This window comes from Lampris incognitus, chromosome 7 (genome assembly GCF_029633865.1).
Source record: "Lampris incognitus isolate fLamInc1 chromosome 7, fLamInc1.hap2, whole genome shotgun sequence".
Classification (NCBI taxonomy): Eukaryota; Metazoa; Chordata; class Actinopteri; order Lampriformes; family Lampridae; genus Lampris; species Lampris incognitus.
In genome coordinates, this window is record NC_079217.1 from 46,619,891 (window position 1) to 46,636,649 (window position 16,759).

A 16,759-nucleotide genomic window follows, 5' to 3' on the forward strand; every position below is an offset into this window, starting at 1 on the left:
TTCTATCTTGTGTGCTTTCCTGAAAAACCTGACACTAACCCTGTCGACACATTTCTCTCCGCTGACTCACTATCTAATGGTGCATGGTCAACATTATACATAAAAATGCCCATGCTGACATGTCCACCTCTAGGGAAGATTAAAACAGCCTGGGAACACGATTTGGGACATGCACTATCTGATGACCAATGGGATTCCATTCTCACATCAATACACAATCCCTCACTCTGCAGGACTGCCTAGTGCAATTTAAAGTGGTTCATATGGCTCACATGTCTACGGTTAAATTATCAAGCGTCTATCCCGATATCACCTCCATCTGCTACAAATGCAAAAACAGTGACGCTACCCTGATACACATGTACTGGCTGTGCCCTCACTTGGAAAAATTCTGGAAAGATGTTTTTCACACTCACACATAACACTGTTTGGCATTACTTATGGAGTGGCTCCTGATTTGACATTTGCAGAGTGCCGCATGGTTACCTTTGCTTCACTCTTGGCCAGACGTGCAGTTTTGCTCAGGTGGAAGGATGCTGCCACATCCACACTTAGTCAGCGGCTTCGAGATGTAATGTCCCGCCTCAACCTGGAGATTTCACGCTTCTCAGTCAGTGGTTCTGAGAAGAAATTCTGTAAAACTTTGGAACCCTTTTTAATATACTTCCATAACACCCAAATGACATAACATGACATGCATTTTACATCTGCCCTTGACATAAAAATAACAACCGACTTCATGGAAATAGCTGCAGCTTTACTTGTTGTTTATTTGTTGCTAAATATTGTGCCTTAAAACTACTCTGGACAATCAAAGGGGTGGGAGGATGGAGGTGGGAGGGAAGGGCTGTTTTATGTTATTTTATCACTATTATCAATGTCATTGTTATCGCTTCCTTTCCTGTCTTTTCTTATAACGTATACTTAATAATATTGTGGAACACATCCGTCCAACCCTGATAATTCTTTTTGCTGATAAAAAGATGTTGGAATATAATCATGTGTTTGGTTCCACACTGCTTATCCCTGAGTGAGCCCAATTGCAGCAGACCCATCTGGAATTTTTGCCATGAGCAGCAACATTTTTAAATTGAACATATTGAAGACTACTCTTGTCTTACGCGCTGTGCACTCCACTACAACAGATACTTAATATCAGTGGATACTTAAAAAATGTAAGATATGTTTTTACCAACGTTATTATGTATTGCATACTTAGTACATAATTTCTATGTAACGATATAATCTTTGATATTGTAAAAGTCACCTCATAAGTCAGTTTACCCTTGATAACTGGTATACTTTCCTTCCAAAATGTCCTCTTGTTGAGGTCCTGAACTTGACCTCCGCCGGGTGTTATTTGTCTGATATGTTTCATTGACACAACGTTAAGTCCCCTTTTCTGTCCTTTTTTTTTATGCACTTTGTAGGTTTTTCTTGGACATTGCATCTGACTCACCACCCAGTGACTCCATCAACCACAGTCTCTCCTTTATCAGCGATGGCAATGTGCTGGCTCTCCACAGACTGCTGTGGAACAACCAGGAGAGGATTGGGCAGTACCTCTCCAGCAACAGGTGTGGGAATATACATGGGAATGAATATGTACACTGCTGAAGGGAAAATAAATGGAAGGATATAGGCAATTGTCTTGAACGTCGGACTTGTGTGTCTTGGTAGATGAGCGAGAGCTGCAAAACTGCCTGTCAGCCATGGGAGGCTGAACTAACATCCAGCCAGTAATGAACAAATTTTGTTATCGAAGTCATAGCCAACAAAAACGAGTGTGTTTTCCTCTGTCCTAAATGGTACATGCTGCATGTCTTCCCGAAAAGTCATTATTGTGTGGTATTTTAAAGCTTCCATAATATAGACAGTACACTGTGAATGTGCAGTAAATCTTTACAGCACCTGAGATTTTTTTGGGGGGGGGGGATTTCCCCCTTTTTTCTCCCAAATTGTACTTGGCCAATTACCCCACTCTTCCGAGCCATCCCAGTTGCTGCTCCACCCCCTCTGCCAATCTGGGGAGGGCTGTAGACTACCACATGCCTCCTCCAATACATGTGGAGTTACCAGCCACTTCTGTTCACCGAAAACGTGTTTGACTTTGTGCCGAGAATGTGGACACAGCTCTCACTTTGGTTATATAAGGACCGGATGGCTTGTAGCAACTGCCCTGGTACCTCATACTCCCGCAGTACCCCCCACAGAGTGCCCCGGGGTACACGGTCGTAAGCCTTCTCCAAGTCCACAAAACACATGTAGACTGGCTGGTCAAACTCCCATGCCCCCCTCAACACTTCCGCAAGGGTAAAGAGTTGGTCCGTTGTTCCACGGCCAGGACGGAATCCACATTGTTCCTCCTGGATGCGAGGTTCGACAATCAGTCGGAGCCTCCTTTCCAGTACCATAGGGTAGACTTTCCCAGGGAGGCTGAGCCATGTGATGCCCCAATAATTGGAGCACACCCTCCGGTCCCCCTTTTTAAATATTGGAACCATCACCCCAGTCTGCCACTCTACAGGAACCGTCCCCGACCTCTACGCGACACTGAAGAGGCATGTCAACCAAGACAGCCCAACAGTGTGCAGATCCTTCAGCTTCTCAGGGTGAATCTCATCCACGCACCAGGTGACTTGCCACCAAGGAGCTTCTTAACTACCTCAGAGACCTCTGCCAGGGATATGGGTGGGTCTTCCCCTGAGTCTTCAGACTCTACCTCCTCCACTGACGACGTGTTAGCCGGGTTTAGGAGCTCCTCAAAGTGTTCTTTCCACCACTCGACAACTTCCCCAGTCTGGGTCAACAGTTTCCCTCCCCGGCTGAACACAGCCTGAGTCAAGCCCTGCTTCCCCTTCCTAAGTCACCGGATGGTTTGCCAGAACTTCCTTGTCATATTGGTGATTTATAAACTTTTTATTTTTTTTACACAAAACCCAAGTTGTATTGGAATATACAACAGGATGGGAATGATTTGCTTTTGCAAGCTCTGCTCTTCATTGAGTGAGGTTTGACACTTTAAACAAGCCTTTACATGTCATTTGCAGAACAGTTTGCTGGTTTCTAAACCACTTGAATGCTCTTCATACCAGTACAATGTTCAATTAATTGCTACATCTCTTTACAGGGACCACAAGGCAGTGGGCAGGCGACCCTTTGACAAGATGGCAACCCTTCTAGCCTACCTGGGGCCTCCTGAGCACAAACCTGTGGCTGACACCCACTGGTCCAGCCTTAATCTGACTAGTTCTAAATTTGAGGAGTTCATGACTAGGTACAGTTTTTACAATAATGCAACAGCCTCTTGAGTTTTCACTTAAGCCCCATTCGGACAGGAGTAGTTTCTTGGGGGGAAGTGAGTTTTTTTCTTGTTTGTTGTGTAACACACAACATCATTTTAATTCTGTCTGAACCAGCAATCTCTGTTTTTCATGTACCTCCTCTGAACTTAAATAATGAATTGCCTACTGGTTTTTGTCAAACCCAGGGTTAAACCTATGTAATATTTGCAGACATTTCTTATATCAACTTTGTCTCAGAAAAAGGCTTTTTCATTTTCTTATTTATTTCAAATATATAATTTGATTTCTGATAAAACGCAGCTATATCTGGATACCAAAGCCCCATCAGAGGGACTTTTGTGGTTATGAACGGAATTTTCAATTGGTGTTGGAATTGGCGTTCACTCCAGACAAAGTAAAATGAACATCTCTTCTCTTTTCCGGTGTTGAACTGCGTTCTACTTCTTTGACATACCTGTGGTCATTACAGTCATTATTTTTGTTCCCCACCTGTATTCCAAAAAAATCCATCTATGGGTAGTTATGTTTAGGATTAAGATTTGGGTTTACAGTTAAGTTTAGGTAGTGGCTAAGTTTTTTTTTTCCTTCCCCCTTTTTTCTCCTCAATTGCATTCGGCCAATTACCCCGCTCTTCCGAGCTGTCCTGGTCGCTGCGCCCCCTCTGCTGATCCGGGGGGGGGGGGGGGCTGCAGACTACCACATGCCTCCTCCGATACATGTGGAGTTGCCAGCCGCTTCTTTTCACCTGACAGTGAGGAGTTTCGCCAGGGGGACGTAGCGCGTGGGAGGATCACACAGTTCCCCCTCCCCCCCGAACAGGCGCCCCGACCAACCAGAGGAGGCGCTAGTGCAGTGACCAGGATACATACCCACATCCGGCTTCCCACCCACAGACACAGCAAATTGTGTCTGTAGGACGCCCGGCTAAGGCGGAGGTAATGCGGGGATTTGGTCCAGCAATCTTCATGTTGGTAGGCAACAGAATAGACCACCACACCACCCAGACGCCCCCAAGTAGTGATTAAGTTTAGGGATGCGTTTAGCTAGTGGTTATGTTTATGGTTAAGGTTGGGTTGAAGTTCTGTTGTTGTTATTTGGACCAAGGTGTAATTTGTCAGAAATTAACTCTTTACACACAAGTCATCACGTGACCGTGCACGACCGCACAATTGGAGACTAGCCACTCCTAGCCGTAATACTGGGGGAAAGCTACAGCGATTCCATTACCATCCCTGAAAAGACAGTACATGAAAAGACAGATGTTCTATGTTGTTTATTACATCTCAGACATCATTTGAGAAACTACTCCCATCCGAATAGGGCTCTATATGTTAAGCCAGAGATTCATGGGATGCTCTTGGTTCATTCCCCAGTTGCTGAGTTTTGAATGGCATTTCTACCTTTTGAAGTAAATGATGTTGTGATGAATCATGAGCTGTACTGTTTTTACTATGCATTTTGAAGGCACCAGGTCCATGAAAAAGAGGAGTTCAAAGCCCTGAAGACTCTCAATATATTTTATCAGGCTGGAACCTCAAAAACTGGCAATCCTATGTTCTACTATGTGGCTCGCAGGTAAGGCAAGGCATGCGCCTCTGTTACATCTCACTTAATAATAGAATTGCAAAGCGGGTAAAGTCTGCTGTTAGAGCGGATGTATTTTATTGTCCTGTTGTGTGTTACGGCACCGTGGTTGTTCCTTCGCAATTCTTAAAAATCTCCAAATATCTTAAAACAAAAAAAAAATGCAAGGTCAATACATTTTTTTTATGGTAGAGAATCTATCAGTTCTATTTAGCAACCATTATTTAGATGTTTTAGCAGAATTAAAATTATATATTTGAAATTTATAAGAACATGAAATTTTTTTTATTTGATAGCGGTCTAAATGAAATTGTCATAAGAAATGTCTGTGTCAGCGTATTCGGCTCAAACTAAAAGTTTGCCATGAAGAATATTGGCAAGAGTAGATCGCAGGGATGTGGAAAACTTAATAAAAATTGGCTTGAGGAGGGAAAAATATCAGGTACGGCTCAAACCAACTGATTGCAATGAATCGGAGTGCAAAATGTGTCCGAAAATATTTTAATCATTTAAGCTGGGGAAGACAGTGTTCAAGGCCCTTGACTCTCACATGAGGTGCAAGGAACATAAATGCTTCACAAGCGTGTGATGTACGTCTTTCAGCCTCTGTCACTGCTACTTAGTCTTAACTAGCAGATGTGAGAAATTCACGTCGTAATCTGATTGTTGCCAACCAAATCTGGTTGGAAAGTACCCGACCTTTCGCCTCGTGTTGCACATTTCAATTTCCCCCTCAGAACACTAGAACCATTTGCATGTCATTATCGATAACTGTGACGAAGAATGTGATTGTGTTTGACTCATGCTATGAGCGATATCATTGATTTACAAAGAATATGTCTTAAAGTTGTGTTAAGCAATATTTCTGGCTTCCTGTGATGTGGAAGGATTGCTCATACTGCTGATCCCACTGAGACTCAATACCCTAGTCTACAGTTTTCCTTAACTTTCAATTCATTGTCTGGTTCTGCTAGTCTGGAATAGTACACTTCCCTCTGGCTGAGTCTCCTTCTCTCATCAGCTGCCCCCCCCCCCCCATATAAAACAGTGAGGAAGATGCTGGTGACTCACACGATGAGAACATTGTCTAGGGTGAAGCCTGCGGAGTGGCGAGGAAGCAAGCATGATAAAATAGCAATATGTATGACATTAGCAAGTTCTTAAGCTAATATGTTAGCAAATTACTACATTCTTAGACTTCTTAGACATCCAGGAGAAACAAACTTAACATTGTGCGTCACTTTTAAGTCCTCTGCGAGGATTATCCTGCTGAAAAGATGGGTACCGATCATGCCATTTGAAATACTTCAGCCCCTGTAGGCACAGAGAGGGAGGGACGAGGAGCAGCTGAGCTTGAGTGTCTGTTTTTGAATTTCTGTAGCACTACCATATGTCCTCTAGTGGTCAGAAATTGCTTAATGCAGCTTAGTTTTCTTTGCCTGTTTGTAAACTTGCAATGGTACATGCCTGGATTTTGAACTATTGCCCTTTGTCTGTAGCATAGGCCGCGGAACCGGTATGGCCAGTAGAGCCGTGGCCATACCTACTTTGGCGTGCATCAAATATAAACATGTGTAAAAATTCAAATCGCAAATACGTTACATTCTTAATGTATTGCACTTTTGCGTGCTTCACTGGCGAATTTCCACTAGCTGTAAGCCTATGTACAGTACGTAGCCTATCACAAGCAACAAACTGTTTCCTAATGATTGATTGGTTATTTGTGTCACGTGAGCTTAGCGTCACACAGACGTGAATTTCACAGAACAAAATACCAGCGCTCTATGTAAGTAGATTAACTGCTAGTGTGTTCGCTAAACTTTAAGCAATAGTAACGTTAAAATGAATGATGATGCATCGAAAAATAACTGATTTCTTCGGGTCAAAGTTAGCCAAGGTAGCTGAGACAACCACCGTCACTCCAGCCCACAATAAGCCCTCTGAGGAACCAGAAGTAGAATTTCTAACTGTCGCTGCTCCAACTAGCCCCTCTGCCGCTACCCTCAACGTTATGAGCCTCACCCCAGCTGACAATGAGCCCTCTGAGCTTGAGGAACCAGCAGTAGAATTGCTAATTAGCCCCAGAACTGTCAGTGCTCCAACCAGTGTTCGACCCTCTGCCGCTACCTCTAACGTTACGAGCCTCACAGAAGTCCACTGTTCCAGTGAGTGCTGCAGGGATCTCTCAAAGTCCAGTCAACCAGACGACCCTGGTGTTCTCGCAGGTATAAAAAGGGTACAGGGAGAAGGGTCCTCTCAAAGAAACCGGTCTGTTCAACCCCAGTGGTTCAAGGACCACAGATGGCTAACGTTGTGTCAAACAAGAGCAAAACTTTTCTGCACACAATGTCGCTTTTGGACAATGAAAGGACTCTGTTCGGGTTTAAGCAAAACCAACGAGAATGCATTTTCAGTGCTTGGATTTCAAAATTGGAAAAATGCTGCACATTCTTTTCGAAAACATGAAAGTAGTAAATACCACAGAGAGGCCATGGCTTACTACCAGTTACACGTTTCCCAGCAACCTAGCATTGCAGCCCAATTAGACACGCAACTGAAAGCTAAGCAAAAACTCAGACGAGAGATGCTAGTGAAAGAGATAACATGTATTATGTATCTCATGGGTCAGGGCATCGCTTTAGATGGTCATGATCCCTAGAATAGCAACATTTACAAGCTATTGCAATTGCGAGCCCAGGACTGTCCAGAAATTGACCAATGGCTCGCTGAAAAAAATTACATGAGCCATGACATAATAAATGAGCTGATTCATTTAATTTCACATTGCGTGTTAGGCCAGGTAATTTTGCCTATTCGTGATGAATTTTATGCATTACTAGTGGACGAGACCAGAGACATTTCAACCAAAGAACAGCTCGTGTCTCTGTTTCGCTGGGTTGATGACAGCTATGTCATTCACAAGGATTTTATTGGATTATTTGATTTACCCAAAGCCGACGCCTCGACCATTGTCACTGCACTAAATTAGATCCTGATCCACTGTAACATTTTGCCGAGTATGTGCCGGGGACAGGCATACGATGGCGCCGCAAGTATGTCTGGCCATTTGAATGGAGTTGCCGCAACATTTAAACGAAGCAATCCTGCAGCCATATATGTGCATTGCTTTGCGCATTGTTTGAATTTATGTTTGCAGGACACTGGGAAACAATGCAAGGCCATTAGGGATGCGTTGGATTTAGTGCAAGAAGTGACACATCTAGTGAAGCAATCTCCGAAACAAAACCATGCGTTCCAAGTCTTGAAAAATTAAATGAGCCCTGGCAATCATAACCTACGCACTCTCTGTCCGACGCGATGGACAGTGCGAACGGGTGCAGTGAAGTCAATCATAGACAATTACGCTGTTCTTTCCTCTCTAATGACACAACTAAATGAAGAATCACATGATGAAACTGGCAGGAAAGCTGGGGGCATTCTGGCAGTCCTTGACAAATTTAGCACATTCTTTGGCCTGCACCTTGCGTTTATGTGTTTTTCACCAATTGAACAGCTGTCTAGGACTTTGCAAACTGTTAACATATCATTAGAGGATGCGCAAAAAGCCGTGGCAGTTACTCGAAGCTTTATTCAGCGGAAGAGGTCAGATAATGCGTTTAAGGATTTTTACAAGACAGTGGTACAGGATTCAAAGGACCTAACCGAGGCCCCCGTGTTGCCCAAGCAACAGAAACGCCTCAAAAAATTCGACTCTGGAGAGGCTGCGCACACATTCCAGAGCCCAGTGAATCATTGTAGGAGACTGTACTTTGAAGTTCTTGATCTTCTTGATGGCGAAATGGACAGGCGTTTTGAGCAGAGAGACCTGCATGTGGCAGCGGACCTGGAACGTCTGATTGTATCTGCGGCTAAAGGGGAGTTGGGCAGTTTCCCAGCCTCCACAGTGTCACTCTACGAGAAGGATTTTGACTTTGACAGTTTACACGCACAGTTGAATATGCTGCCAGATGCGATCCGAACGTCTGGAATTACTGTCACAACAGTAGCATCAGTAACGTCGGCAATGAATGCTGCTCCGGTAGCGAAAACCCTATTGCCAGATGTACACAGGCTGTTGAAATTGTTTTATGCAATTCCCGTGTCAACTGCCAGCGCCGAGAGGTCTTTCTCAACCCTTCGTCGTATGAAGACTTATCTAAGGTCAACAATGACTCAAAGGAGACTCAATGACTTGATGTGCAGCCACACACACAGGGATGCTTTGGCCAATGTGGATGGTCTCGCCATTGCCAGTGACTTCATCCAGCACAATGAGAGACGGAGGAACTTCTTTGGGAATGTTTAAGACGGGGTGGTGAGCGTTGACATTTTTTAATCCTATGCAACTGGAGTTGACGTGTCAAATGATTTATGCTTTCTAATCATACTGATTATACTATTTGATTGTGACTCAAGTGTAGGCTATAATCAGGACAAATAAAAACGGCAATAATAAATAAAGTTATGCGTTATGAGTGTGGCTTGGGGGGGGGTCGTCACATCATTCTTGGCCCTACCCATTCGAAATGCGTTCCGCGGCCTATGGTCTGTAGGGAGTAAGCAAAGGGGTAAGACATTGCTAGCTGTAATGGGCCCAATTGATTCTTTCAAATTTAAAGCATATCTTTTTTACGGTACCATTGAATCGGGTATGCTTGTTCCTTTTGTCTTTATAATGATGATACACTTGACAAATGTGCACATTTTTGATGGTGCTTTAACAGGACACTTCACTATCACTCATTTCCTCTAGATAAAGAATGTGCCACATGACACCCATTTGGAGGACCACAGTTACTTGACTTCTCGCCCACTAGAATGGTCGCTATTTATTTTCAAAAAAGAACAACCTGACCTTTTTTTTGATTGATTATCTTAAGTCGGTAATGGGGTTCAACCAGACTGTACTCCAACTGATGGAGTAAGGATACTCCATTACTTGGAGTAGGATAGCTAGACTACTGCTTCTTCATCTCCTGCTTCAGTCAGATCTCAGCCTCATCAGTGCTGAGTAGTTTTTCCACCGGCTGCAACCCGGAGAGCCAAGGGTTTTTGGGTGCTTTGCACTAACACTAACTAACACCATGCATACAATTCCAACAACATGATCCACGTTGTGTTCAAGAAATGTTCCCAGATTCTGTGTATGTGAAGTCATTTTCCTGTTGCACTGTTAAAGTACCTGGCAAAATTCGGGAATTGCTCAATTTATTAATTTAGAGCTTGTATTTTAAGTCAGTGAGAATTCATTTCTCACCATGTTTGATGAACGTATTAATAAAACAAGATCTCCATATGAAAATTGAACTGCTGATGACATGGATACATTTGTACATTAGCTCTACTCTGGGTAGCGGGGAGTGGGCCTCTTCACAGCAGAGGACCTACTTTATCATTTCAAGGTAAGTTAGTCGGGCAGTTAACGTATCAGACCTTAACTATTACTGGCTTTTTCAGAAGAACTTGTGTGTGTGTGTGTGTGTGCGTGCGTGCGTGCGTGCGTGCGTGCGTGCGTGCGTGGGTGTGCGTGCGCGTGTGTGTGTGTGTGTGGGGGGGGGGTATTTCTGCTAGCAGCTGCTTGTATTGATAGATGGATTTTGACCAAGTGGTGTTTCAGCGTTTTTTTTCTCAAAATGATAGCCCAAGGACACTTAATTGACAATTACATGTGGTGGGGAATAATGGTGTAGGAATAATTGTCCAGTTATTGTTTTTATTTATTCGTGTTTTATTTTAATTATACTATCCCAGCATGTCCTGTTATACCACCTCATGCACTTTTTTTCATGTGTCATAGGTAATTTGACCTAAAACTGGACCTTTTGGCTATAAGCTCACTGTGTATCAGACCCAGAGTTTTTAAGCCTCTTTATTTATCTCCCAACCCAGTGTGTAGCAGGTAACAAAGGAGCTCAACATATATAAGATGCTCCCTCTGTCAATGAAGGGGCAATGTTATTTGATGTTTTGGGAGATCCTATAGTAAGAACATGGGGAGCAATTTGGTGGCACTCAGCTAGAGATTGTCGAGAGCTGGGTCTTCACACACTGTAAAACTCTCAGAAGAGTGATTTTTTTCCATGCAGCAGGTAGAGAACCTTTTTTATATTACTGCACAGGAGGGAAGACTTCATCTTTGTAACCAAGTCCGCTGAATTCTCCCTATGTTTCTGTGTTCATCGCTGGCTATAAAATTTGCCCACAATTGAGAGAGCGATTGAAAATTGGCCATCCATTGTCACCTACATAGACCATAGGTTAAAACAAAGACGCTTTCAAACCCAGGATCCTCATCATGTAACACAGTCTCAGTGCTCTGAATGGATCTCCTAATGTTGGGATCAGGCTATATGAATTCAACTCGATTTTGACACGATTTTATCTTCGTTGACAAATTTCCAGCGTTGGGCCTGATTATGGACATCGGGAATGACAAACGGCCGTCCTTAACCCCATGTAACGTGACATAATTGAAGAACAGTGATTTGGCGTCTAGGACGCCCCATGACTCCGCAACGAAAAGTCTTAGCATGCCAGCATTTTTTGTGTTTTCTTGCCTAGTCTGACAACTCCTATGAAGTGTTCCTTGACTTTGACCAGTAGGATGACAGAGCACTCTCTGGTTCACATATGTAAACATGGCAAAGAGAAAGAGGAATGCTGCTGTTTCTTCTGTAAGGTGGAATGACGAAACTGAGAAAAGGTTCGTTGAGCAGTGGCAACAATACCCCTACCATTTTGACGTTTCCTCGAGGGAGTACAATGACAGGGTCAAAAAAGATAAATGTTGGTGAGAAACTCCCTCCACCACTTGTCGTCTTCCAACAATGCATCCTGGTACCATCTTTTCCCCAGGTAAACAGCGTTCAAGTACATGGCCATCCACGTGATCTGAAAGAAAATGGGATTCATCAGATCAGGCGACCTTCCGCTGCTCCAAGGTCCAGTTCCAATGCCCGATTGCCCATTGTAGGTGCTTTCAATGGTGGACAGGGATCTTCCAGGGCACACTGACTGGTCTGCGGCTACGCAGCTTCATATGCAGCAGGGTGCGATGCACTGTGTTTTGACACATTACTCCCGTAACCATCATTATAATTTTCTGTGACTTTTGCCACAGTAGACCTTCTGTCGGTTCGGACTAGACGGGCTAGTTTTCGTTGCTCTCATGCATTGATGAGCCTCGGGTGCCCAACACCCTGTCGCCGGTTTGTGGTTTGCCCCTCCTCAGACCACTGTCGGTAGGTACTCATCACTGCTGACCAGGGGCACCCCACAAGCCGTGCCATTTAAAAGATGCTCTGACGCAGTCGCCTGGTCATAAAAATTTGGCCCTTGTCAAAATTGCTCAGGTCTTTTTTCCGGCCCGTGGCATGGCGGTCTATTCCATTGCCTACCAACACAGGAATCCCAGTTCGACTCTCCTTGTTTCCCCCGGCTTGGTTGGGCATCCCTACAGACAGAATTGGGGAACTGTCTGTCGTTGAGGGCACCGTCCATTGTCTGCCGATGTCTCTGGTGTGCAGCAAGTAGGTCGAACTTCTTTTGCTGCCTGATTCAACTTTCCGTGTTGTGCTAGACGAGCCTTATCTGTGAATTCAATCAAACGTTGGAAAGTGGTCTCATCTAGACGCGACGTGAGTCTGTTGGATCTGCTCCTCTTTGGCTTTCAAAGCGTCAGTGGTTTAAATTAGTTGGACTCACCCGTTCATTCAGCAGCTGGCTCTGTGCCTTCTGAAGGGTCTTGTTAGCTCGGTGGCCCTTGACCGAAGATTTCATTTTCAGGCACTTAGGTGTAATCCCGCTCTGTCTGCACCTGAGGCTGAATCTCAGGGGATTCCTGTCATCTGCCATCTTATATGCCGTTTGCTCATACTGACAAGTTTAAGGCAATCTTCGCTGAAATGAATCAAAATGTCTTAATGCTTGCTCAATAATCCATGTAAGAAAATAACAGAAAGTTGAATCAGTTCATCTGGACACAACTTTTATTGAGAGAGAAATGTTTCATCATTCATCTAAGTGACCTCTTCTGTCTCAACTTACTGCAGGTATCCCCACCCATATAAATAGTATAGTGGCATAACCACTGAAAATAACGATCGGTTTCATACGCAAATTGCTGTGACCATTAACTAGAGTTTCAATGGTCATGTGTACTATTCACAGAGGATTGGGGAATGTTTGCAATCACAGCATTGTACCATGACATTGCTGCTCAAGAGGTGAGGTGAGGCGTCCACTCAACCAGCCCGAGTGCTTATTCTGACCATGTGGAGCTGAGCCTGGGTGCTGTAAAGTAGAGGGAGTTCTTCCTGTAGTCTTTTATTCTGGTCTTGCCTGTATGAGTTTTGGTGGGGGTCACACTGCTACATGGTGTACAGGCTCCAAACAGCTGGATAAAGATGAAGATTAAAACACAATTTTTTAGAGCATAGGCCTACCCGTAATCAAAGCAAAGATGGATAAAAATGACATCTTACACTCACAAATGTAATTCTTAATAGCGAATATTTACATGACATGACAACATTAAGCAGTTGAAGCATGTACTACAAAAGTACATGGTAAGTTAAGTGGTACATGCATGTAAAACAACACAAGAATCACACTGAGCAAGCTGCACAATGAAATGAAGGCCGCAATGGACAGCACATAAAGAACTGAGATGAGTTCAGAGACAGGCGTTGGCTTGGTGGCAGCAGCAACAGAGAGCTTGTGATTTGAACTGCCTACAGATGTCAGATGTTATAGTACCTGAATGCTACATGACTAGTGCTGGTTGAGTTCTCTGTGTTTGAATAAAGTTCCACTGTTGTGAGGCTCTGACTGACAAGTCAAACTGACTTGAAGGCGCTTTTTCATCATGGGATAATGTAGTCCCCTCTTGTTACTCCTTGCATAATCTCGTATGGTTTTGTCCTAATGTTCACAAAAGCTCCAAGTAGAAGAGGAGCAATGCCATAAAAATGTTGCACATAAGATGTGTTTGCACACTGTTCAAGTTTTCCCAGATCAGAGTTGTATTTTCTTGGAATTCAGCTATGGAAAAAAAGATTTGAAATTGAAAATAATTTCATGTGACTTGAGTTTTAAGTGTTTGGTTATAAAGAGATGGCAGTGGTTTTAGTGTAGTTCACCAACTTTGACATTTGAAATCAGTTACATTGAATTTTACTTTATTACTGACTTTACGGCATGGGGCAGCACGGTGGCACAGTGGTTAGCGCGGTCGCCTCACAGCAAGAAGGTCCTGGGTTCGAGCCCCAGGGTAATCCAGCCTTGAGGGTCGTCCTCTGTGTGGAGTTTGCATGTTCTCCCCGTGTCTGCGTGGGTTTCCTCTGGGTGCTCCGGTTTCCTCCCACAGTCCAAAGACGTGCAGGTCAGGTGAATCGACCATACTAAATTGTCCCTCGGTGTGTGGGTGTGTGTGTGTGTGTGTGTGTGTGTGTGTGTGTGTGTGTGTGTGTGTGTGTGTGTGTGTGTGTGTGTGTCGGCCCTCTGATGGCCTGGTGGCCTGTCCAGGGTGTCTCCCCGCCTGCCACCCAATGACTGCTGGGATAGGCTCCTGCAACCCTGAGAGCAAGATAAGCAGTTTGGATAATGAATGGATGGATACTGACTTTACTGAGTTGCCTGAGCCTCGAAGGGGAGGTTAGAGTCAAGCAGAGTTTCAAGATATATAGATTTGTCACAGCCTCTAATCTTTCTCCTGATACAAAGGTATCTGGTTCTGCAGTATAGTGATTTGTTTTGGTAATGAAAATGCTCAAAGCTTTAGGTGCATTTAGTTGCAGACAGCACTTGTTCAGCCATGTGTAACATGGATCATGGAATTTTGTAGTTGAACAGTAACTTGTGTTTTAATACTGCAATAGGCATACATTTGGATGTAAACCTCAGGATGCACAGATGGCTAGTCATTAAAGAACCAGGACACATGCACAGGTGTTTTTGGTAACGTTTGCTGAGTAGACGTCCTCTGATGTTGAGATTGGATGGAGCTATGTATGGTATAAGGCAGCGGTCGGGAACCTAAGGCTCGCGAGCCATATATGGCTCTTCCGGTGACGGCCTATGGCTCCCAGACAATTTTGAGTTGAAAATTTTTTTTTTTTCAAAAAAATCAGTTTGGAACTGATTTTAAAATACTTGTGATATTTCTTAATAATACTGTGTCATTTTAAAGTAAACAGAAATTAGTTTTGAAGATACATTTCACGGGTCACGGGTCACCCGTGGGTCGGGTCGGGAACCAATGGCTCGCGAGCATGTCCGGGTCATTGTAAAGGTGAAGAAATCAATTTTATCAGATAGCCAACTAGTTTATCCGCTTCAACCCTTGTAACGGAAAAGATGGCGAAAAGAAAAAAAGACGATGATTACCGTGCATTCCAGGCTGCGTGCACAGAGGAATTTGCATTTGTGGAGAGAGCAGGATCTGCGGTATGTCTAATATGCAATGATAAAATTGCATCGATGAAACGGTCAAATATAAAGCGGCACTTCGATACGCACCATGCTTCATTTGCATCGAAATATCCAGCGGGGGACAGCAGGAAAAGGGCATGCGAGGAGCTACAGCGGAGAGTGCAGACGAGTCAGCAGCAACTACGTGTGTGGACCAAGCAAGGTGACGGGAATTCCGCTAGCTTTGCGGGGGCTTTGGCAATAGTAAGGAATGGAAAGTCATTCACAGATGGCGAGTATGCCAAAACATTCATGCTTGATGTGGCCAATGAACTGTTTGATGACTTCCCAAATAAAGACAAGATAATCAAACGAATAAAAGACATGCCCCTGTCAGCAAGAACTGTGCACGATCGTAGCATCATGATGGCAAATCAAGTCGAGGAAACACAAATTAAGGACATAAACGCCGGGACATACTTTTCTCTCGCGTTAGATGAGTCAACAGACGTTAGCCATCTATCTCAGTGCAGTATCATTGCCGGGTATGCTGCAGGTGACACACTGCGTGAGGAAAGCTTGGCTGTTTTGCCAATGAAAGGGACAACAAGAGGAGAGGATTTATTCATGTCTTTCATGGAGTTTGCTAAAGAAAAAAAACTACCGACGGATAAACTTATTTCTGTCTGTACTGATGGTGCACCCTGTATGTTGGGGAAGAACAAAGGATTTGTAGCGCTTCTCCGTGAACATGAAAAGAGAGCCATCCTAAGTTTTCATTGCATCCTGCACCAGGAGGCGCTTTGCGCTAGGAGCTTGGTGAGGTGATGTCTCTGGTCATTCGAGTGGTCAACTTTATTGTTGCCCGAGCTTTAAATGATCGCCAGTTTAAAGCTCTGTTAGAAGAAGTTGGGAATCATTATCCCGGTCTGCTTTTACACAGCAACGTGCGTTGGTTGTCAAGGGGGAAGGTGCTCAGCCGTTTTGCAGCTTGCCTGAGTGAAATCCGGACTTTTCTTGAAATGAAAGGCGTCAAGCATCCTGAGCTAGACAACACTGACTGGCTCCTGCAGTTTCACTATCTCGTGGACATAACTGGCCATCTGAACCAGCTCAATGTGAAAATGCAAGGTATTGGAAATACAATCTCATCCCTTCAACAAGCAGTGTTTGCATTTGAAAGCAAGCTGGAAGGCTTTCTCAGGGACATTGAAACAGGTCGTCTTCTGCACTTTGAAAGACTGCAACAATTTAGAGATGCATGCTTAGCAAGTGACTCCACTCAACATCTGGATCTCCAGCAGCTAGCTGGCTTTACGTTCAATCTCCTGCAGTCATTCAAAGCACGTTTTGGAGAATTTCGTGCGCGCACTGGTCTTTTCAAGTTCATCACTCATCCACATGAGTGTGCAGTGGACAAAATCGACCTGACATGCATCCCCGGGGTCTCTATCGGAGAC

General features: G+C 44.1%; 2 protein-coding genes across 2 annotated transcripts in view; one reads left to right on the forward strand and one right to left on the reverse strand.

The window, feature by feature from the left end:
• The window catches only part of nf1a (neurofibromin 1a), a 316,227-nt gene that overhangs the window by 196,275 nt on the left and 103,193 nt on the right, over positions 1-16,759 (forward strand). Inside the window, exons 33-35 of the mRNA XM_056283131.1 lie at positions 1,431-1,577; positions 3,131-3,277; positions 4,770-4,880. Of these exons, the coding sequence (XP_056139106.1) occupies positions 1,431-1,577; positions 3,131-3,277; positions 4,770-4,880 (405 nt within the window). The remainder of the gene's footprint in view (positions 1-1,430; positions 1,578-3,130; positions 3,278-4,769; positions 4,881-16,759) is intronic.
• The window catches only part of LOC130115804 (uncharacterized), a 32,675-nt gene continuing 29,065 nt past the window's right edge, over positions 13,150-16,759 (reverse strand). The window contains exon 6 of the mRNA XM_056283647.1: positions 13,150-13,284. Within this exon, the coding sequence (XP_056139622.1) occupies positions 13,150-13,284 (135 nt within the window). The remainder of the gene's footprint in view (positions 13,285-16,759) is intronic.